Source organism: Mobula hypostoma, chromosome 12 (genome assembly GCF_963921235.1).
Source record: "Mobula hypostoma chromosome 12, sMobHyp1.1, whole genome shotgun sequence".
NCBI lineage: Eukaryota > Metazoa > Chordata > Chondrichthyes > Myliobatiformes > Myliobatidae > Mobula > Mobula hypostoma.
This window is the reverse complement of record NC_086108.1, coordinates 101,108,941-101,130,358: the sequence shown is the minus strand read 5'-3', so window position 1 is coordinate 101,130,358 and position 21,418 is coordinate 101,108,941. Positions and strand designations below refer to the sequence as shown.

The 21,418-nt window shown below is 42.6% G+C and overlaps 1 protein-coding gene across 1 annotated transcript in view; it reads left to right on the top strand.

Moving 5' to 3' along the window:
* The window catches only part of LOC134355255 (calcium-activated chloride channel regulator 1-like), a 96,995-nt gene that overhangs the window by 25,921 nt on the left and 49,656 nt on the right, over positions 1-21,418 (top strand). The window contains exons 2-9 of the mRNA XM_063065050.1: positions 2,179-2,322; positions 5,693-5,843; positions 6,320-6,428; positions 11,738-11,903; positions 15,814-16,035; positions 17,133-17,357; positions 17,435-17,612; positions 20,502-20,608. Of these exons, the coding sequence (XP_062921120.1) occupies positions 2,182-2,322; positions 5,693-5,843; positions 6,320-6,428; positions 11,738-11,903; positions 15,814-16,035; positions 17,133-17,357; positions 17,435-17,612; positions 20,502-20,608 (1,299 nt within the window). The 5' untranslated portion in view covers positions 2,179-2,181. The remainder of the gene's footprint in view (positions 1-2,178; positions 2,323-5,692; positions 5,844-6,319; positions 6,429-11,737; positions 11,904-15,813; positions 16,036-17,132; positions 17,358-17,434; positions 17,613-20,501; positions 20,609-21,418) is intronic.

Here is a 21,418-nt window from a genome sequence, read left to right as displayed (position 1 = left end):
AAATGAGCTTTGTTGATATCGTGGAAGTAATGCGGGAACATTTCGATCCGAAACCGTTGTTAATTGCAATATGCTTTAGGTTTCAGAAGTGAATGAAAAGGAAGCGGAATCCATTTCAGCATATGAGGCTAAATTTAAGACATTGTTGGAGCATTGTCAGTTCGATAAGAAGATTTACAAGAATGTTGCCAGGTCTGGAGGACTGAGTTATAAGGAAAGATTGAATAGATTAGGACTTTATTCCTTGGAACATAGAAGATTGAGAAGAGATTTGATAGACGTATACAAAATAATGAGGGGTATAGACAGAGTAAATGCAAGCAGGCTTTTTCCACTGAGGTTATGTGGGACAACAACCAAAGGACATGGGTTAAGGCTGAAAGTTGAATAGTTTAAGGGGAACACAAGGAGAAACTTCTTCACTCAGAGGGTCGTGAGAGTGTGGGATGAGCTGCCACCACAAGTGGTTCATGCGAGCTCAATTTCAATGGATAGGTACATGAATGGTAGGGGTGTGAAGAGCTACAGTCCCAGTGCATGTCGAAGGGAGTATACAGTTTAAATGGTTTGGCATGGACTGGGTAGGCTAAAGGGCCTGTTACTGCGCTGTACTTTTCTATGATTCTGTGACTCCAAAATTTACATTTCCAGGGCTTGAGAATCTGAGTTATTGGGAAAGGCTGAATAAGTTGGGACATTATTCCCTGTAGTGCAAGAAAATGAGGGGAGATCTTTTAGCAACCTAGAAAATTATGTGGAGTATAGACAGGGTGAAGGCATGCAGGTTTCCTCCCTTGAATTGAGTGAGACTAGAACTAGAGGTAATAGGTTTAGGGCAAAAGGTGAAATATTTAAGGGGAAGGTGAGAGGAAACTTCTTTACTCAGAGGGTGGTGCGAGTGTGAAATGACCTGCCATTGGAAGTGGTAGATACACGTTCAGTTGTAACATTGAAGAGGAGATGGGATAGGTACACAGATGGAAGGAGTCTGGATGGATATCGTGCGGGTACAGGCGGCAAAAGGAGGAGGGAGGGTTGGGCATAGAGCTAGCAATCCCATCCCACATAAACCCAGTGGAACGCCAACAGAAGCTCCAAAGACCTCATCCTGGGAGAGGAAGGATCTTAGAAGATGGACAACTCCTGGGGACAATTTGAAACACAGTTTCAGACTGACCTAAATCACATTACAGCTTTCTGTAAAATTCTATTGATTCCATTAGTTCTGTATCTGGAGCAACTCTTTTTGATTTTAAGCTTCACAAGGGCACCTAGGGATGGACTATAAATGTTGGCTCTTCCAGTGATGCACCAGTCCTTAAAGGGGGAATCAAATTAAAAGATAATTGGAATGAGCTAGAATTTCTCAACCAGTTTCCCATTTGCATTGTGCACCGGTGTGACCCTCCTCTAATCCTTTTTAGTGCACTCCCAGGATGTGGGTGGCACTGTACAACCTACTTCTTCAACTATAAGAAGTTTTCTCCAGCTGAGAAAGCTCTAACTGAAGCTGAGAAGATGCTTAACAGAGTCCTAGGCTTAGTGTTCTGTTGTCTCCTGAACGTTTGCTTTCTAAACTGCTCCAGAGTAAGAGTGGTCAATAATGGATATAGAAACATTGTCATTGCTATTAATCCTAGTATCCAATATAACCCCAAGCTTATTGAAAGTATTCAGGTGAGGTGGTGCCTGAAATTTGCATTGTTTTGTTCATTGTATGTTATTTGCATTGCATTTTACTGTTTGGAGTTTAGAATTTGGTGAGAGTTAAAGGCATATTTATGTTCTTACCTTCTTATTCTGGCTTCTTCCCTGTTACTTTCCAGTCCAAATGAAGGGTCTCGGTCCAAAGAATCCACTCTTTATTCCTCTCCACAGATGCTGCCTGACCTGCTGAGTTCCTCTCGGACTTTGGGTGTGTTGCTTTGGATTTCCAGAATCTGCAGAATATCTTGTCTTTATGTTCTTTCTCCCCTCTCCTGTTTACTGAAAACTGGATCAGAATCGGGTTTAGTATTGTGAGAGTCGTTAACTTTGTGGCAGCAGTACAATGCAATACATAATATTAGAGAAAAAAAAACTGTGAATTACAGTAAAAATATATATATATAGATTGTTAAATTAAATAAATGGTGCATAAATAGAAATAAAAATAAAAATTCCCTGTTTGTTTTGCAGGGAATGATGACTGAAGCCTCGTCCTACATCTACGACGCTACGGAACATCAACTTTACTTCTCAGATGTAAAAATCCTGCTGCCTGCTACTTGGCCACCGAATCCAAATCTGTTTCAAAGACCAACTACTCAATCATACGAGAAGGTAGGAAAAGTGGGGTACAAGACTTAAACTGCTCTGAGTGACTTTCCACAACGGGAACTTCGCCCCAGAACCCTTATTCACATGTGTGAATTTTGTGCCAAAGTTCCAGAGGTGCAGAAAAGTTACTGTAAGGGTAGATCTGGCAGAACAGTGACTTCTAAAGATTTTCTTACAAGTTACAATCTGTCATTCAGTTACTAGTCTCCCATATAGAGCCACGGGAATGCCCCACTGACAATGAAAGTGGAACTTATTCTTGGAAACAAACATGTATATTTGGAGTTTGCTAGAATCATTGCTGAGGAGTTGCAAGTAATGTTTTCCAGGGCTGAAGAGTCTAAAAATGGAGGGCATAGATTTAAGTTGAAAAAGGAGGAAACTAAGAGAGACTTGAGGGTCAACCTTTCCACAAAGAGGGAGGTGGGTATATGGAACGAGTTGCCAGAGGAAGTGATAGAGGTGTTTACAATTTCAACATTTAACAGACACTTGAATAGTCACCTGGATAGGAAATGTTCTGCAGGGGTTCCCAATCTGTGGCCCACGGACCCCTCAGTTAATGGCAAGGCTGTGTGGCATAAAAAACGTTGGGAACCCCTGGTAGAGGAAAATAGGCCAAATGTGGCGAGCTCAGGTAACTACTAAAGATTAGATTAGATTTATTTGTCACCTGCACATCAAAACATACAGTGAAATATGTTGTTTGTGTCAATGATCAACACAGTCTGAGCCCACATGTGTTGCCACACTTCCAGTGCCAACACTGCATACCCTCAACCTACTAACCCGAACACAAACCATATGTAATGTGGGAAGAATCTGGAGCATCCAGAGGAAAATCCCACGCGGCAATGAGGAGAATGTACATACTCCTTATAGTCAATGGTGGGAATTCTTGGTTAGCATGGGTGAGTTGAGCCAAATGGACAGTTTTTATTCTGTGTAACCCTATGATTCTTTGACTCTATTGACTTTTGCATACAGTAGTAACTCATTGGATTCTTTGGATTCTTTATTTTATGAATTGTATTGTCTGCTTGTTGTTTTCGTAATTTATATGCTAATAATCTAGCTGATTTACCTCCTGCTTCATAATTCTTTTGTCTCAGGTAAAGAAAATTTCTTTGAGTTTCCAACGTATAAATATCATCAATTTCACTTTGCAATTTCCTAATTTCCTGTTTTCGATTTGAATTACTTTTGTTGCTATCTCCAACTTGAAGTTGTTTTAATTTTCCTTGAAGGTCTGCTAATTTTTGTGCATTGATTTTTTTCATGTGAGTAGTAATGGAAATAATTTTCCCTCTCAGTACAGCTTTCAATGTATCCCATAAAATCACTGGTGATGTTTCTCCCGTGTCATTAAGGTCTAGATATTCTTTGATTTCTGCCCTTAATCTCTCCATTACTTTTGGGTTATTAAGTATATGTGAGTTTAGCCTCCATAGTGTTTTCCTCATTTTCCTTTCCAGGATTAGAGACATAGAGACTGGGCTATGATCCGACAGATCAATTGTTGCAATATTACAGTTTTTTATCCTGAGTCTATCTGTATTAAAGATAAAGAAATAGTCTATCCTTGAATAGGCTGAATGAGGGAAAGAGTAATATGTATAATCTTTACTAGTAGGGTGTAACTCATTGGATTCTTAAGGTTGTTATAGCCAGGGTGGGTAGTGGGAATAAGCTCCCACCACCTATTAAATACTCCCAATGGCATGCATCTCAAATTGCCTTTGACAGCCATGTCCAGCTCCTGACCTTCACATTTGGCTGAGCTACTAAGCATGGCAGAACTATTTCTACTGACAGGAAAAGGAATAAAGGCAGGTTACTGACAACTTAAAAACTAGTCACTTCAGGCAGAAGGGGCTTGTCATCCATGGTTGGCAGCTCACCTAGGAGAGGAAAAACTCTGATCTCAAACCTCCGCTGCCTTATGGCTATATACATTCATGGGGAAGGCTTTGGGAGTAAACCCCGAGAAAAATCCAGAGCTGGAGTCCCTAAGGCAGTGAGTTCAATACTGACTGGCAACTCCTGCGTTGTTGCTGGTACCAAACTGTATCAGTCTCTGTCGTTACTTTGGATTCATCGGATGCATGCAGAGCAGGAGCTTGTTACATGAGCAATAGATTGCTCTCCATATCATACTGCCCAGGCTTGTGTATCATGTAGGTAGCTGGGATGCAACATCTCTGTTTGACTCTGACCAATAGAGGGCATCAGTAACTAATTGGCTTTGAAACATAAACAAAGATGCTTAAAGAACTGCCAGTCACGCAGACAGGGAAAGGCTGCTGACCCAAACCTTTGACAGCTTTCTCTTTTTCTGTAGATGCTGCCTGACTGGCTAAGTTCTTCCAGCACCTTCTGCTTATTTTTCAGATTCCAACAACTGAAGTTTTATTTATTTGCATCTCTTTTGATGATAATGGGATCCTCTACCTGTCTAAAACCCTGGTGTACATGAGCTTGAAAGCACTGATGAATGGACTGAGGCATTTTGGAACTATACTGAGTCATTGATATTAGGAAACCATTCAAGAAGCTGACAGGCTTGCTGTGGGTGGGCCACAACTTGGTAGCATTGAGGGATGGAACAATAGGATATAAGTAGCAATAACCTCTGATGGAGGATGTACAGGATTTGACAATGGTGAAACAGTGAGAGGTTGTTGTGGGTAGGTTGTGGAGGGGGGGGTTGATGCTTGTGATGGTGGGAGGGGTGTATGTGACTGCAGTCCTGTAAATATTCTTGTCATTGGGAGATATCTTGAATCCCAGCACCTTTGGGAGATATTGTGAGGCGGTGTTTGTGCAGGTTTCAAAGACCTATCCGTATTGCTGCCCAAGGTTGCCAAGAAAGCAGTCTCATTTCCAGTAGTACTGGGATGCCTTGTGTCTGGGAGCAATGGATAGAGATTATCACTTTATTTTGCCTCAGAACTATAGAAGCAGGTTCCAGGAATATTAAAATGGAGTTGGCTCTTTCATTTAGAGCTTTGAGAGATGGATGGGGACAGACTCTGGAGGCATGATGAATTGAGCAGCAGAGGGCATTAGGGAATATATCTGTAGGAGAGAATCTGGCACACAAGGCCAATGGGGAGCCGTATACTTGAGGCCAGAGTGACAGAAGATCCAGAAACTTTTTGAGAGCGTGGAGTGTGGCAACACTTGGAATAAGGGAAAGTGGGGGATCAGAGCCAAGCACTGATGAGGAGAAGAGGAGCAAGACTAACACTGGATCTTTAGGCTTTTTTGTAATATTATTTCAGACAGGGTATTAGTCTTTCTGCTATAGAAAGTCATCCTTTTGTGCCGAGTGCAAGGACGTTCATATGGAAGACTGCAATTTCTTCCGTAGGCGAATGTGATCGTTGCTGAATCCTATCTTAAATATGGAGATGCCCCGTACACCCTGCAGTATGGTGGATGTGGTGAGAAGGGGCGGTACATTCACTTCACCCCGAACTTCATGCTAAATGATGAAATGACCTCAGTTTATTGTCCAAAAGGTAAATTGTTTTAAATAAGTTTGCACTACTTTTTAATACGTTTTGGTTTTGACTGCTTAAGGGACATCGGAACTATTGAAGGCTGGTAACCCCTCTGACACCTTTGATCAACAACATGATTGGGGGGGGAAGGGGGGAGAGAGAGAGAGAGACTGACTTTTATATATTACACTTGATCCTTTAAGGTGCAATGATAAGCAAGATGTGTAAATAATACTAATTAATAGATTTTGTGTTCTTATTAATGAAAACAAGCTTAATGTTTCATCAACCACCCTTGTGCATTGTGCATCATTTAACAACCTAATGTTTATAGTACATTCTTTTTGCTTCTATGTGATGCTTTCTGGGCAAGTTCAACACAGGTTAGGTGCAGTTGCTCAGATACCTGACCTAACTGCTCAGATGCTCTTGAGAATACTTTAAGAATGTGAAAATATTGAATTCACTATTTAAAAATAAAATTGTCTTAACAGGTAGAGTATTTGTCCACGAGTGGGCCCATCTTCGCTGGGGTGTGTTCAATGAATATAATGATATGGTTCCATTTTATTTCTCGGAGAACGGCAACATGGAAGCAACAAGGTATGACAAATCTAACTGCATGACATCCTTTGGGTTTTGGGATCTCTAATCAAGTCTGTCATAGCTGAAAGGAAATAGAAATAGTTTGCATTTCTATCGCAACTGTCTATTATTTATATTGGAGGATAGGGTCAGGTATAAAATATCCCAGTTTGCTGATGATATGAAAATAGGGCATGTTGTGATGTATATTGGAATGATATGAGACTCGAGTTTATTTTGGAACAACAGTACAGTGTATATAGAAAAATATACAGTATATATAACCAACCAAGCAGAGTCCACTGCCAAGCAGGCCCACCAGCACCTTTACATAGAAACATAGAAAATAGGTGCAGGAGTAGGCCATTTGGCCCTTCGAGCCTGCACCGCCATTCAGTATGATCATGGCTGATCAGCCAACTCAGAACCCTGTACCAGCCTTCCCTCCATACCCCCTGATCCCTTTGCCACAAGGGCCATATCTAACTCCCTCTTAAATATAGCCAATGAACTGGCCTCAACTGTTTCCTGTGGCAGAGAATTCCACAGATTCACCACTCTCTGTGTGAAGAAGTTTTTCCTAATCTCGGTCCTAAAAGACTTCCCCTTTATCCTCAAACTGTGACCCCTCGTTCTGGACTTCCCCAACATCGAGAACAATCTTCCTGCATCTAGCCTGTCCAATCCCTTTAGGATTTTATACGTTTCAATCAGATCCCCCCTCAATCTTCTAAATTCCAATGAGTATAAGCCTAGTTCATCCAGTCTTTCATCATATGAAAGTTCTGCCATCCTAGGAATCAATCTGGTGAACCTTCTTTGTACTCCCTTTATGGCAAGGATGTCTTTCCTCAGATTAGGGGACCAAAACTGCACACAATACTCCAGGTGTGGTCTCACCAAGGCCTTGTACAACTGCAGTGGTACCTCCCTGCTCCTGTACTCAAATCCTCTCGCTATAAATGCCAGCATACCATTCGCCTTTTTCACCGCCTACTGTACCTGCATGCCCACTTTCAATGACTGGTGTATAATGACACCCAGGTCTCGTTGCACCTCCCCTTTTCCTAATTGGCCTCCATTCAGATAATAATCTGTTTTCCTGTTTTTGCCACCAAAGTGGATAACTTCACATTTATCCACATTAAATTGCATCTGCCATGAATTTGCCCACTCACCTAACCTATCCAAGTCACCCTGCATCCTCTTAGCATCCTCCTCACAGCTAACACTGCTGCCCAGCTTCGTGTCATCCACAAACTTGGAGATGCTGCAATTAATTCCCTCATCCAAGTCATTAATATATATTGTAAACAACTGGGGTCCCAGCACTGAGCCTTGTGGTACCCCACTAGTCACTGCCTGCCATTCTGAAAAGGTCCCGTTTATTCCCACTCTTTGCTTCCTGTCTGCCAACCAATTCTCTAAACTTCCTCAGAAAGCTAAAGAAATTTGGCCTGTCCCCTAAAACCCTCACTAATTTTTATAGATGCATCGTAGAAAGCATTCTTTTAGGGTGCATCACAACCTGGTATGGAGGTTATCCTGTCCAAGACCAGACGAAGCTGCAGAAGATCGTGAACATAGCCCAGCACATTACACAAACTAATCTTCCATTCTTGGATTCACTTTACACCGCACGTTGTCAGAGCAGTGCTGCCAGGATAATCAAGGACATGACCCACCCAGCCAACACACTTTTCGTCCCTCTTCCCTCCGGGAGAAAGCTCAGGAGCTTGAAGACTCGTACGGCTGGATTTGGGAACAGCTTCTTTCGAACTGTGATAAGACTGCTGAACAGAGCCTAGCCCGGATCTGGGCTGTACCCTCCAAATATCTGGACCTGCCTCTTGTTTTTTTGCACTATCTTACTTTCCCTTTTCTATTTTCTATTTATGATTTATAATTTAATGTTTTACTATTTACTATTGATTTGTACTCCAGGAAGCGCGAAGCACAGAATCAAATATCACTGTGATGATTGTACGCTCTAGTATCAACTGTTTGACGACAATAAAGTATAATATATCGTGTAACGGTCTTTGCCCCACTGATCCACCATTGCCTAGGGTGAATAGCGTTGACCTCGCCAAACAGTGCAATTGCTTTGGTGCGGATAAGGTGTGAGTCGTCCAACGAACAGCCACAACACAAATATGAAACAATATACCAAGTGCGAGTAAAGAATTATACTTTATAGCAAATTTTTGGTGATGGGTTAGTAGAAATAACTACAAAAAAAGTAGGCACCACAGAAGTAACTTATCAGTCTTGTGCACATTTGATTTTAATACGTTGGAGCTCACGCCTCCGATTCCATCCACAACGTCCTTCCGAGACTCTGGCCACCCTCTGAACTCCCGAGATCCGGTATCCGCCGCCCTGGAACCGCTGTCCGTTCCACACACGTCCGTCCTCTCCACTTGCCTCCCAAAAAGCCCGCGCTCCTCAACTCAGCACACATATACAAGTTAACAGAACATGACTTCCATTGGCTAACAAGTGAATACAATTTCCATTATCTCCCTGTATAACCCAAACATTGCAGTTACAGAGAACCCCTTGCCCAGCAGTTAACATTACGGGAAGCTATTTTAATATAACACTTCAGAGAAGCCATTTTGGTAATAAGCGATCAACAGTTAACAGTCCACCTAGTATACTGAGAGCCCTACAATCGTGTACATAATATTTTACCACTGCTGCAAAACAACAAATTTCACAACATATTGCAGCAATATTGCACCTGATTCTGATTCAGATTCTGAGAGCACATGCTGTATTAGCAGCAGTATATTAGGACGTTACAGTTGCATATCAATATACTGAGGAAATGGGTCATATAAAGTTTAATATGGCTACCGGTGAGGTTATGGTCTTGGATAAGTGAAACTGACAGGCAAACTTTTCCTGCAGATGGTAAAAGATGAAGTAAGTGCAGAGGGGTTTAGACCTTCTTAAATGTGAATCTTAAAGTCTTAATTGGCTGGTACAGCAACTAATAAAGAAGGCAAGTGGCACTTAGATCATTATTGCCAGAAGGTTAGGATTAGAAATAAGGAGTATTGTTACAGCTATACATGGGACTGATGAGGACATGTCTGGCATAGTTTTCAAAGTTCAAAGTAAATTTATTATCAACCTACATACTGTATATGCCACAATTGGAACTTCCCAGAGGCTAAATGTTTTAATTCCAATTCCCGTTCGCATTCCGGCGTGGTGGTCCATGGCCTCCTCTTGTGCCAGGATGAGGCTACCTTCACGGTGGAGGAATATTCGTTCTGGGTAGCCTCCAGCCCGATGGACATAAATATCAATTTCTCCTTCTGGTAAAAAGAAGGTTCCCTCCTACCCCCTTCCTTTATTCACCACTTTGAACTCACCTACCTATCACCTCTTCCTAGGTCCCCATCTCCTTCCCTTTCTGCCATGGTCCACTCTCCTCTCCTGTCAGATTCCTTCTTCTCCAGCCCTAGACCTTTTCCACCCACCTGGCTTCATTTATCACCCTCCAACTAGGCTCCTTCCCATCCTCCTATTTTTTATTTCTGGTGCCTTTCCCCTTCATTCTCAGTCCTGATGAAGGGGCCTGGCCGGAAATATCAGCTGTTTACTCTTTTCCATAGATGCTGCCTGGCCTGCTGAGTTCCTCCAGCATTTTGTGTGCGTTGCCTTGGATTTCCAGCATCTGCAGATTTTCTCATGTATATATTGCTATATACTAACCTGAAATTCATTTTCTTGTGGGCACCCACTGCAGGAACAAAGAAATACAACAGAATCGATAACCAACTGTGCAAAAGAAAGCAAACTATGCAAATACAAAAAAAAAACTAAAATAAGTAATTAGTACTGAGAACATGAGTTGTAGAGTCCTTCAAAGTGTGTCCATAGGTTGTGGAATCAGTTCAGTGTTAGGTGAGTGAAGTTATCCATGCTGGTTCAGGAGCCTGATAGTTGAAGGGTAATAACTGTTCCTGAACTTGGTGGTCAAAGTTGAAGGAAAATTTATTATCAAAGTACTGTATAATACCTTGAGATTCATTTTCTTGCAGACATTTACAATTTTGACAGAGATTCACTCAGCCACTTCCTGAGATGAGATGGTTGTCCTGTCATGAGCAGTTAAAGAAATTGGATTGACAGGATATTCTTTGGAGTTTAGAAGAAGAACTGATTATAATGAAATACACAAGGTCATCACAGGGCTTAACATGGCAGGTGCTGGAATGTGGAAGTGGAAGAACCTAAAATAGAAAGGATAGTTTTACACAATGGCGGGGGGAGATTTAAAGAGGAAGTAGATATTTTCTTGAAAAATCGGGGAATAGAGATCAATGGGGATCTTACACAGGGGCATTATGGTAGTGTAGTGGTTGGAGTAACACTATTACTGGCCTGTGACCTGGGTTCAATTCCCGCCACAGCTGTGAGGAGTTCGGACATTCTCCCCGTCACTGTGCAGTTTTCTTCCGGGTGCTCCAGTTTCCTTCTACATTCCGAAGACATATGGGTTAGTAGGTTAATTGGCCATATAGGTGTAATTGGGCAACATGGGTTCATGGGTCCATAGGGCTTGTACCATGCTATATCTCCTCTAAGATGAGAGAAGATGAGACCCAGGACAGATCAACCATCATCAAACTGAAAGACACAATAGTCTTGAGGGGCAGAGTGACCTACATTCCATAAGACAAAGGAGCAGAATTAGGCCATTTAGCCCATTGAGGCTGCTCCATCATTCCAGCCTGGCTGATTTATTATCCCTCTCAATCTTGTTCTCCCGCCTTCTCTCCATAACCTCTGACACCCTTACTAATCAGGAACCTGTCAACCTTTGCTTTAAATATATCCAATGTCTTAGCCTGTACAGATGTCTCTGGCAACGACTTCCACAAATTCAGCATCATCTGGCTAAAGAAATACTTCCTCATCTCTGCTCTAAAGGGACGTCCTTCTATTCTGAGGCTGTGCCCTCTGGTCCCAGAATCCCCTACTATAGGAAACAGCTTCTCCACATCCACTCCCTCTAGGCTTTTCAACATTCGCTAGGTTCCACAAGATTCCACCGGCTCCCTCGTTTTTCTATACTCCAATGAATATGTCCCTCTATGTCCTCCTATCTTTTGGGACCAATACAAAGATGATCATATTACTAGAGTGGAGTGAATGTGGACTGGGAGGTAACAACAACATGTCGCAAAGAAAGAACAGACTGGAAATGACAATTCTCATAAACTGGCCGTTCCTTGTCCTTTCTGACAAAATTGTCAATGTACAGAAGTAAACACAAGTACGCTTTTATAATTATGTTTGACTTTCAGATGTTCACTCAACATAAAAGGAAAAATCGCTGAGTGCAAGGGCGGTTACTGTTTACCATGTGCCATTGATGAAAACACAGACTTACCAAACAAGAAATGTAGATTTTTCCCAGAGAGAAATCAGAAGTCATCATCTTCAATAATGTACTTACAGGGATTACCATATGTGAGTATACACAAAGCCAGAACAAAATCGATGCAGTAGGATTAAATGTTTTTACTGTGTCATGTTAGCCATGGTACACGCTGGGCAACTTACAGTGTGGGAGGATCAGACCTGCTGAGATGAGAGACATGGAGCCTCAAAAGCCCATGCAAAAAGAGAGTGCAGGAGAGCCAATCGATTTACCTGTCGATCAATTGGCCGCACGCGCACTTATCACATATTCGTGGTCTGAGACTCTCCCACCAAAGAAAACATCCTTTCCACATCCACTCTATCCAGGCCTTTTGCCATTCAATAGGATTCAATGAAGTCACCCCTCATTCTTCTGAATTCCATCAAATACAAGACCACAGTCATCAAACATACTGCATATGAAAATCCATTTCATCTTGGAATCATTTTTGTGAACCCTTTTTTAACCCTCTCCAGTTTCAGCACATCCTTTCTAAGATAAAGAGCCCAAAACTGCTCACATTATTCCAAGCGAGGACTGTTGCAATGTACTTACTAAGTTCACCTGCCATTTCTTTGTCCCCCATTACTACCTCACCAGCATCATTTTCCAGTGGTCCAATATAAACTCTCACCGTCCTTTTACTCTTTATATAACTGAAAAATCTTTTGGTATCCCGCTTTATATTTTTGGCTAGCTTGCCCTCATATTTCATCTTTTCCCTACTTATAGCTTTTTCAGTTGCCATTCGTTGGATTTTTAAAGCTTCCCAATCATCCAACTTCCCATTCACTTTTGCTACCTTATATGCACTTCCCTTGGATTTTATGGAGTCCTTAACTTCCCTTGTCAGCCAGGGTTCCCTACCGCTGCCATTTGAGAACTTCTTTTGTGGGTCATATCTGTCCTGCACCTTGTGAACTATGCCCAGAAACTTCAGACATCTCTGTTCTGCCATCATCCCTACCAGTATCTTCCTTCAATCTATCTTCTCATGCCTCAGTAAATCCCTTTATCCCATTGCGATACTGATATATGTGACTTGTGCTTCTCCCTCTCAAATTGCAGTATAAATTCAAACATGTTATAATCACTGCCTCCTAAGGGTTCCTTTACATTGAGCTCCCTAATAGATCTGGGTTAATACACAACACCCATTCTAAGATAGCCTTTCCCTGAGTAGGCTCAAGCACAAGTTGCTCTAAAATGCCATCTAATAGGTAATCAACAAATTCCCTCACTTGCGATCCAACACCAATCTGATTTTCCCAATCCCCTTGCATATTGAAGTCCCCCATTACAACTGTGACATTACCTTTATTACATATCATTTTCATCTTCCTTTGCAATCTCAACACCACCCCTTGGCTACTATTTGGAAGCCTGTATATTATTCCTATAATGGTCTTTATACCTTTGCAGTTTTTAAACTCCACCCACAAAGATTCAGTATTCTCTGACCCTATGCCACCTCTTTCTAAGGGTGTAATCCCATCTCACCACCATCCTATCTCATCAGAGCCCCACCACCTATTCCTTTCTGCCTGTCCTTTAGATACAAAGGATATCCTTTGACGTTAAGCTCCCAACTATGGCCTTCTTTCAGCCACGACTCAGTGATGCCCACAACGTTATTCTGACCAATTTCTAATTGCGCCATGAGTTCATCCACCTTATTCCGAATGCCACGCGTACTTAAATACAGCACCTTCAGTCCTGCATTCTTCACGCTTTTGAATTTTGCATCTGTGGTACAATTTAACTCTTTGCTCCATCTGCATTTGTACTCAATCATTGGCTCATCCTTCCTTCCTTGTATTCATGTAAAATACATCTATTTGTAAACCTGCTGGGTCATCTTCTGCTCTGTGATACTGGTTCCAATCCCCCTGCCAGATTAGTTTAAACCACTCCCAGCAGCTCTAGTAAACCTGCCCATAAGAATATTGGTTTCCTTCAGATTCAAGTGCAACCCATCCCTTTCATACAGGTCACACCTGCCCCAGAAGTTGTCCTAATTATCCAGAAATCTGAATACTTGCTCCCTGCTTCAATTCTTCAACCACACACTAATCTGCCAACTCATTCTATTCCTATCCTCACTGATGCATGGCAGAGGCTGCAATCCCTAGAGTACTACCCTTAACGTCCTGCTTCTCAGCTTCCTTTCTAACTCCCTGTAATCTTTTTTCAGGGCCTCCTTCCTTTTTCTACCTATGTCATTGGTACCAATATGTACCATGACTTCTGGTTGCTCTTTCTCCCTTTTCAGACTATTATCGACACGATCAGAAACATTGTGGACCCTCTCACCATGGAGGCAAACTACCATCCATGTTTCTTTTTCACATCCTCAGAATCACCTATCTGTCCCCCTAATACAGAGTCCCCTATTATTGCTGCCCTCCTCTTCAGTTCCCTACCTTTCTGAGCCACAGCATCAGACACAGTGCCAGAGGCACGGCTGCTGTTGCATCACCCAGAGGATCCCCCACCCCCCAACAGTACTCAAAATGGAGCACTTATTGGTGAAGAGGACAGCCAGAGGGGTGATTTCCACTATCTGATGTTCTTCCTTCCCCCTCTGCTACTCTTCTGGCTGTTCCCCCTCCCACTAAAGAATGCTGAAGACTCAGTCTGAGGTAGCACAGATCCTGGCACCTGGGAGGCAACATACCATCCGAGAATCTCGTTCTCGCCCACAGAATCCCCATCTGTTCCCCTAACATGTCCCCTATCATCACAGTGTGCCTCTTCTCCCCTTTCCCTTCTGACTCACCAAGCCGGACTCAGTGCCACAGATCTAGCCACTGTGACTTTCCTCTGTTAGGTCAAACCCCCCCCACCCCCCAACACCCCCCCCCCGGCAATAGTCGCCAAAGTTGTTGAGGGGGATGACCACAGGGGTAACTGTGCACTGACTGTTTATTCCCTTTCCCCTTCCTGACCGTCAGCCGGTTTCCTGTGTCCTGCGCCTTGAGTGTAACTACTTCTCTATATGTCCTATCTATCACCCCCCGCAGCCTCCTGAATGATCCAGAGTTCATCTGTTTCCAGCTCCAACTTCTTGCGTTGTCATCATCAGGGACACTGGAGGACACGGAGGAGCATTCCGCTATCCTGGCTGGCAACTATACTGTCCTAGCTGAGCACCTACAGTATAAAGAAGGGAAGGAAAAAACTTCATGGTCAAAGCTCTATTTCGCTGTAGCAACCCACTGCTCCCTTTCTACTTGGGCAGTAAACCTGAGTGAAATTCCCTCCTCTAAAACTTCCAATGTTCGGATTGGTCATTAGTTAAAGCTCTATTTCGCAGTAGCGATCTGCTGCTCCCTTCTCTACTCAGGCAGTAAACCTAAGTGAAATCCACTCCTCTGAAACTTCCAGGCCAAGCAGCATCTATAGGAAGAGGCGCAGTCGACGTTTCAGGCCGAGACCCTTCGTCAGGACTAACTGAAGGAAGAGTGAGTAAGGGATCCCTTACTCACTCTTCCTTCAGTTAGTCCTGACGAAGGGTCTCGGCCTGAAACGTCGACTGCGCCTCTTCCTATAGATGCTGCTTGGCCTGCTGCGTTCACCAGCAACTTTGATGTGTGTTGCTTGAATTTCCAGCATCTGCAGAATTCCTGTTGTTTGCCTCTGAAACTTCCGATGTTTAGATTGGTCACTAGTCAAAGCTCTATTTTGGGATAGCGATCCACTGCTCCCTTTTATCCTTGGGCACTGGACCTGAGTGAAATTCCCTCCTCTCAAAACTTCAGATGTCCAGGTTGGTTGCTGATCAAAGCTCTTTTGATTCTGGCTTCTGCCGCCTTCCTTTCCAGTCCTTATGAAGGGTCTCACCTGGAAACATCGAATGTTGGTTCCTCGAATTGATGCTGACTGACCTGCTGAGTTCCTCCAGCATTTTGTATGTCTTCCTTCTTTAACCCTAGTTTTGTCTCCACAAATATCCAGGTAGATAAATTCTGTGATTCTGAGACTCACAATCCTGAAGCACCCAACATGCAGAATGAAATATGCAATTACAAGAGCACTTGGGATGTGATCAGCCAGTCAGAAGATTTCAAAAACGTTTCGTCACCTCACACTGGTTCAGTCAAACCAACGTTCACACTTCTACAGGCTAAGGACCGCGTGCTTTGTTTAGTCCTTGATGACTCAGGAAGCATGGGATCGGTAAGATCTTTTATGTTATTAGACCATGAGACATAGGAGCAGAATGGGACCATTCAGCCCATCGAATCCGCTCTGCCATTTCATCATGGCTGATCCTGGATCCCATTCAATCCCATGCACCTGCCCTCTTGTCATATCCGTTGTTTTTCCAACCAGTCAGAAATCTCTCCCCTTCACTTTGAATATACCCACGGACTTGGCCTCCACTGCATTCTGAGGCAGACCATTCCACAAATTCACCACTCTTCGGCTCAAAAAGCACATCCTTAATTAGATTATAATTTTGGGCTGAATTTCCTCTCGTGTGACTTTCAACAAGAACAGCCCAAAGGTTGGGTATTCAGAATCGGAATCAGATTTATTAGCACTGACATATGCGTGAAATTTGTTGTTTTACGGTGGCATTTCAGTGCAATCCATTACATTATTATAAATTACAGTGAAAAATATTAAAAAGCAGTGTAAAAACAGAGCAAAAAGTGCAGTAGTATTTATGGTTCATGGACCATTCAGAATTCTAATGGCAGTAAGAAGCTGTTCCTAAAACAGTGAGTGGATCTTCAGGCTCCTGTACCTCCTCTCTGATGGTAGTAATGAGAAGAGAGCATGTCCTGGATGGTGGGGTCCTTAATGATGGATGCCATCTTCTTGAGGCATTGCCGACTGAGTTCTGAAGAAGGGTCTTAGCCTCAAACATTGAGTGTTTATGAATTTCTCGTGTTGATGATCACGGTTTGAAGATGTCCTTAATGACGTGGATGCTCTCAGTGATGGTTATGCAGCTTTCTAATGCTTATGTGGTAGAGAGGACTTTGGGGAGTCACCCAAAAGTCTCACTTCCTGACTCCCTAAAATCCTCTCCACCACGTAACAAGTCATGTATGTGAATTGAAATGGTTTTTTACTTACATGAACGCCTGTGGATCAAGCAACAGTAAAGTAAACAATCCAACACCATCCACAGCAAAACAGGCAGGCTGCTTGATTAAAATAAATTTATATTATTGTTTTTTAAATCTTTCTCAATATATAAAGTTTAATTAAGTCTTGTAAATAGGATTTTGCTGGACATTGAATTTTCTTCTTCTGATGTACAGGAGAATCGCATTGTCAGGCTCCGACAAGCAGCTGAGATATTCCTACTGCAGATTGCTGAAGCAGGATCACAAGTTGGAATTGTCACTTTTAACTCTGTTGCAAGCATTAAAACACAGTTAAAAAGGATTGATAATGATGCCGTAAGGGAGGATCTTGTACAGCTGTTACCAACATCAGCTGGTGGGGGAACGAGCATCTGTACTGGGGTTAGGGCTGGATTTCAGGTAAGCCTGGAATGTTTGGCCAGTTCTACTAATTTCAACTGTTGCATTTTTTCCATGTTGACATCTGATTGTTGCAGGTACTTCGTGGTGATGACAATGCTACAGAGGGTGATGAAATGATTTTACTGACAGATGGAGTGGATAATCAAATAAGCACCTGCTTCTCTGAAGTGGAAGGAAGTGGAGCTGTAATCCACACTATTGCACTAGGACCATCTGCAGCTGTACAGTTAGAAGAGCTCTCAACTATGACAGGTAACTGGCACTAAAAGACCTGGTCAAAGGAAATAGCTAAAGATACTGTGCTGGGGAATGTGAACCCACCAAACATTGAGTAGCAGAAGACACTGGACAGCCGTCTTCCGCTTCATGAACATAATCCTGGATTCTGGGAACACACTGCCCAGGATGTCCTGTTAAGACTGTGGACAGGGCTAACAGAGTGGCCACTTCATACACAACACCTTCCATATCTTCATGTCAGAAGGGCAAAGTTAAAGTCAAAACTGAAAGACCTGACCATTTTAATCCTACTGGTTCGGACTTATTTATTTATTTTTAGAGGTGCAGCACAGTAAGAGACCCTCTCAGCCCAACAAGCCAGTGCTACCCAAGTACACTCAAGTGATTATTAACTAACCTGTACAACTGTGAACTATGGGAGGTAACTACTAGGGGATCAGCTATTCTGGATTGGGTGTTACGTAATGAACCAGAGGCCTCAAGGGAACTTGAAGGTAAAAGAACCCTTAGGAAGAGGATCACAATATGATTGGTTCAAATTGAAATTTTTAGGGAGAAAGTGAAATCTGACGTAGCGGTATTTCTGTGGAGTAAAGGAAGTTACAGAGTTTTGAGAGAGGAGTTGACAAAAGTAAATTGGAAGGAGCTGCTGGCAGGGATGTCAGCAGAGCGGCAATGGTGTGCATTTCTGGGAAAAATGAGGAACGTGCAGGAAACATGTATTCCAAAAACAAAGAAATACTCAATGGCAAAATAGCACAACCGTGGTTGACAAGGGAAGTCAAAGCTAATGTAAAGGCAAAAGAGAGGGCATACAACACAGCAAAAGTTGGTGGAAAGATAGATTGAGAAGCTGTTAAAAGCCTACAAAAAGCAACAAAAAGAGTCATTAGGAGGATGAAATATGAAAGCAAGCTAGCAAACAATATCAAAGTGGATAGTAAAAACATTTACAAGTATGTAAAAAATAAGAGAGATGAGACTAGATATAGGACCGCTAGAAAATGAGGCCGGAGAAAAAATAACGGGACAAGGAGATGGCAGATGAACTAAATGAGTATTTTACATCAGTCTTCACTTTGGAAGACACTATCACTGTGCCAGATATTGAAGGGTGTGAGGAAAGAGAAGTGAGTGCAATTATTATTACAAGGGAGAAGGTGCTCAAAAAGCTGAAAGACCTAAGGTACATAAGTCACCCGGACCAAATGAACTGCACCCTAGAGTTCTGAAAGAGGTAGCATAGAGATAGTGGAGGCATTAGCAATGATTCAAAAATCGTTGAGCACTGGCAGGGTGCCAGAGGACTGGAAAATTGCAAATGCCACTCCGTTCTTTAAGAAAGACCAGTTAGACTGACCTCAGGGGTTAGCAAGATGTTGGAGTCAAATGTTAAGGATGAGGTTATGGAGTACTTGGTGACACAGGACAAGAAAGGACAAAGTGAGGATGTCTGTTGAACCTGTTGGAATTCTTTGAGGAGATTACAAGTAGGATAGGTAAAGGGGATGCAGTGGACGTTGCATATTTGGACTTGTATTAGGCCTTTGACAAGGTGCCACACATGAGGCTGCTTACCAAGTTAAGAGCCCATGGTATTACAAGAAAGTTACTGGCATGGTTAGAACATTAGCTGATGGTAGGAGGCAGTAAGTGGTAATCAAAGGATCCTATTCTGGTTGGCTGCCAATGACTGGTGGTCTGCAGGCGTTGGTGTTGGGACTGCTTCATTTTATGCTGTATATCAATGATTTAGATGATGGAATAGATGGCTTTGTTGCCAAGTTTGCAGATGACATGAAAATTGGTGGAGGGGCAGGTAGTGTTGAGGAAACAGGTAGGTTGCAGAAGGACTTGAACAGATTAGGAGAATGGGCAAGAAAGTGGCAAATGAAATACAATGTTGGAAAATGCATTGTCATTCTCTTTGGTGGTAGAAATAAATGGGTAAACTATTTTCTAAACAGGGAGAAAAATCCAAAAATCTGAGGTGCAAATGGACTTGGGAGTCCTTGCGCAGAACACCCTAAAGATTAACTTACACTTTGAGTCGGTGGTGCAGGAAGGCATATGCAACATTAGCATTCATTTCAAGAGGTCTAGAATAAAGAACAGAGATATGATGCTGAGGCTTTATAAGGCAGTGGTGAGGACTCAACATGAATATTGCGAACAGCTTTGGGCTCCTCATCTAAGATGTGCTGGCATTGGAGAGGGTTCAGAGGAGGTTCACAAGGATGATTCCGGGAATGAAAAGTTTCTCATACGAGGAACCTTGATGGCTCTGGGCATGTACTCACTGGAATTTAGAAGGATGGGGGGGGGGGTGGATCTCATTGAAACCTTTCAAATGTTGTCAGGCCTAGACAGAGTAGATGTGGAAAGGTTGTTTCCCATGATGTAGGAGCCTAGGACAAACGGGCACCTTGTCCCCTTTGATGGAGGCGCATCCATTTAAAACGGAGATGCGGAGAAATTGCTTTAGCCAGAGGGTGGTGAATTTGTGGAATTTGTTACCATGGGAAGCTGTGGAGACCATGTTGTTCGATGCATCTATGGCAGAGCTTGACATCATCTTGATTGGACACTGCAACAAAAGTTACGGGAAGTGGGACTGAGGACAGGAACAAAGGATCGGCCATGACTGAATGGTAGAGCAGACTCAATGGGCCAAATGTCCTAATTCAGCTGCTATATCTTATGGTCTCATCGAATCCCACATGGTCAAGGGGTGAATGTACAAACTCCTTACAGACAACAGTGGGATTTGAACCTGGATGCTGGCATTATAATATTGTTACACTAAATGCTAGGATACCATACCACCCACTTTTTCTCAATTGGTATGTGGCATAAATAACAGCTGAGCTTATTGTAAAATTTGTCATTTTTGTCCTGCAGGGGGCTTACAGTTTGCAGCAACTGATAACGTGGATGTAAATGGATTAATTGATTCCTTCACAGGATTAGTATCAGGAAATGGTGACAGCAAGAAACAGTCCATCCAGGTTTGATTATTTTTCAGTAAGATCCTACCTAAACCGTTGCATTGGAGATATTAACGCCAAGGGGCCATATTGCCCAAATGCTTCCAGGATGTCTGACATCCATCTTAGTAACTGCTTGAGTCTCTCCTCTTTGCTATTCCTGTGGTCTTCCAACTGTCTATTCAACCTGAGGCTCCAGACTCATTCCTGCAGCATTGTCCATGAACCAAGCCACACTTCCCCTGGTTTGTAGCAATTCATTATGGCACACAAGGGAACCTGTATCAAAAACTATAATGGTTTAAAGAGTATAGCATGTATTTATGAAGTTTATTCCTCCATATTACCACAAACAATAAAATTAGATGCTGTATTATTGTATCACTGAAAGAGGCCTTGCAAATCAGAGCAACCCCATCTATCATTACAATGATGTTGCGGGGACTTGAGGACCTAAATTATAGGAAAGATTGAATAAGGAACGAGCTGCCACTGGAGGTAGTGCATACAGTTTCAAATGTAACATTTAGAGAAGTTTAGATAGGTATATGAATGAGAGAAGTATGGAGCACTATAGGCTGGGTGCAGCTAGATAGGACAAGGATGGCATTGACTGGATGTGTTGAAAGGCCCGTTTCTCTCCTGTACAATTGTATAACTGTATGACTCCACCCGATTTCCCTTTTCCTCTTTAGCCCTAACATTTATTCCATCACATTCCCATTAATTCCAGTTTCATTATTGACTTACCACCAATGGGGCCACCATCATCAGGCAGCAAAAACGTCTATCAATATACCTTTGGGAAGTAGGAGCACATATTTAGTCACT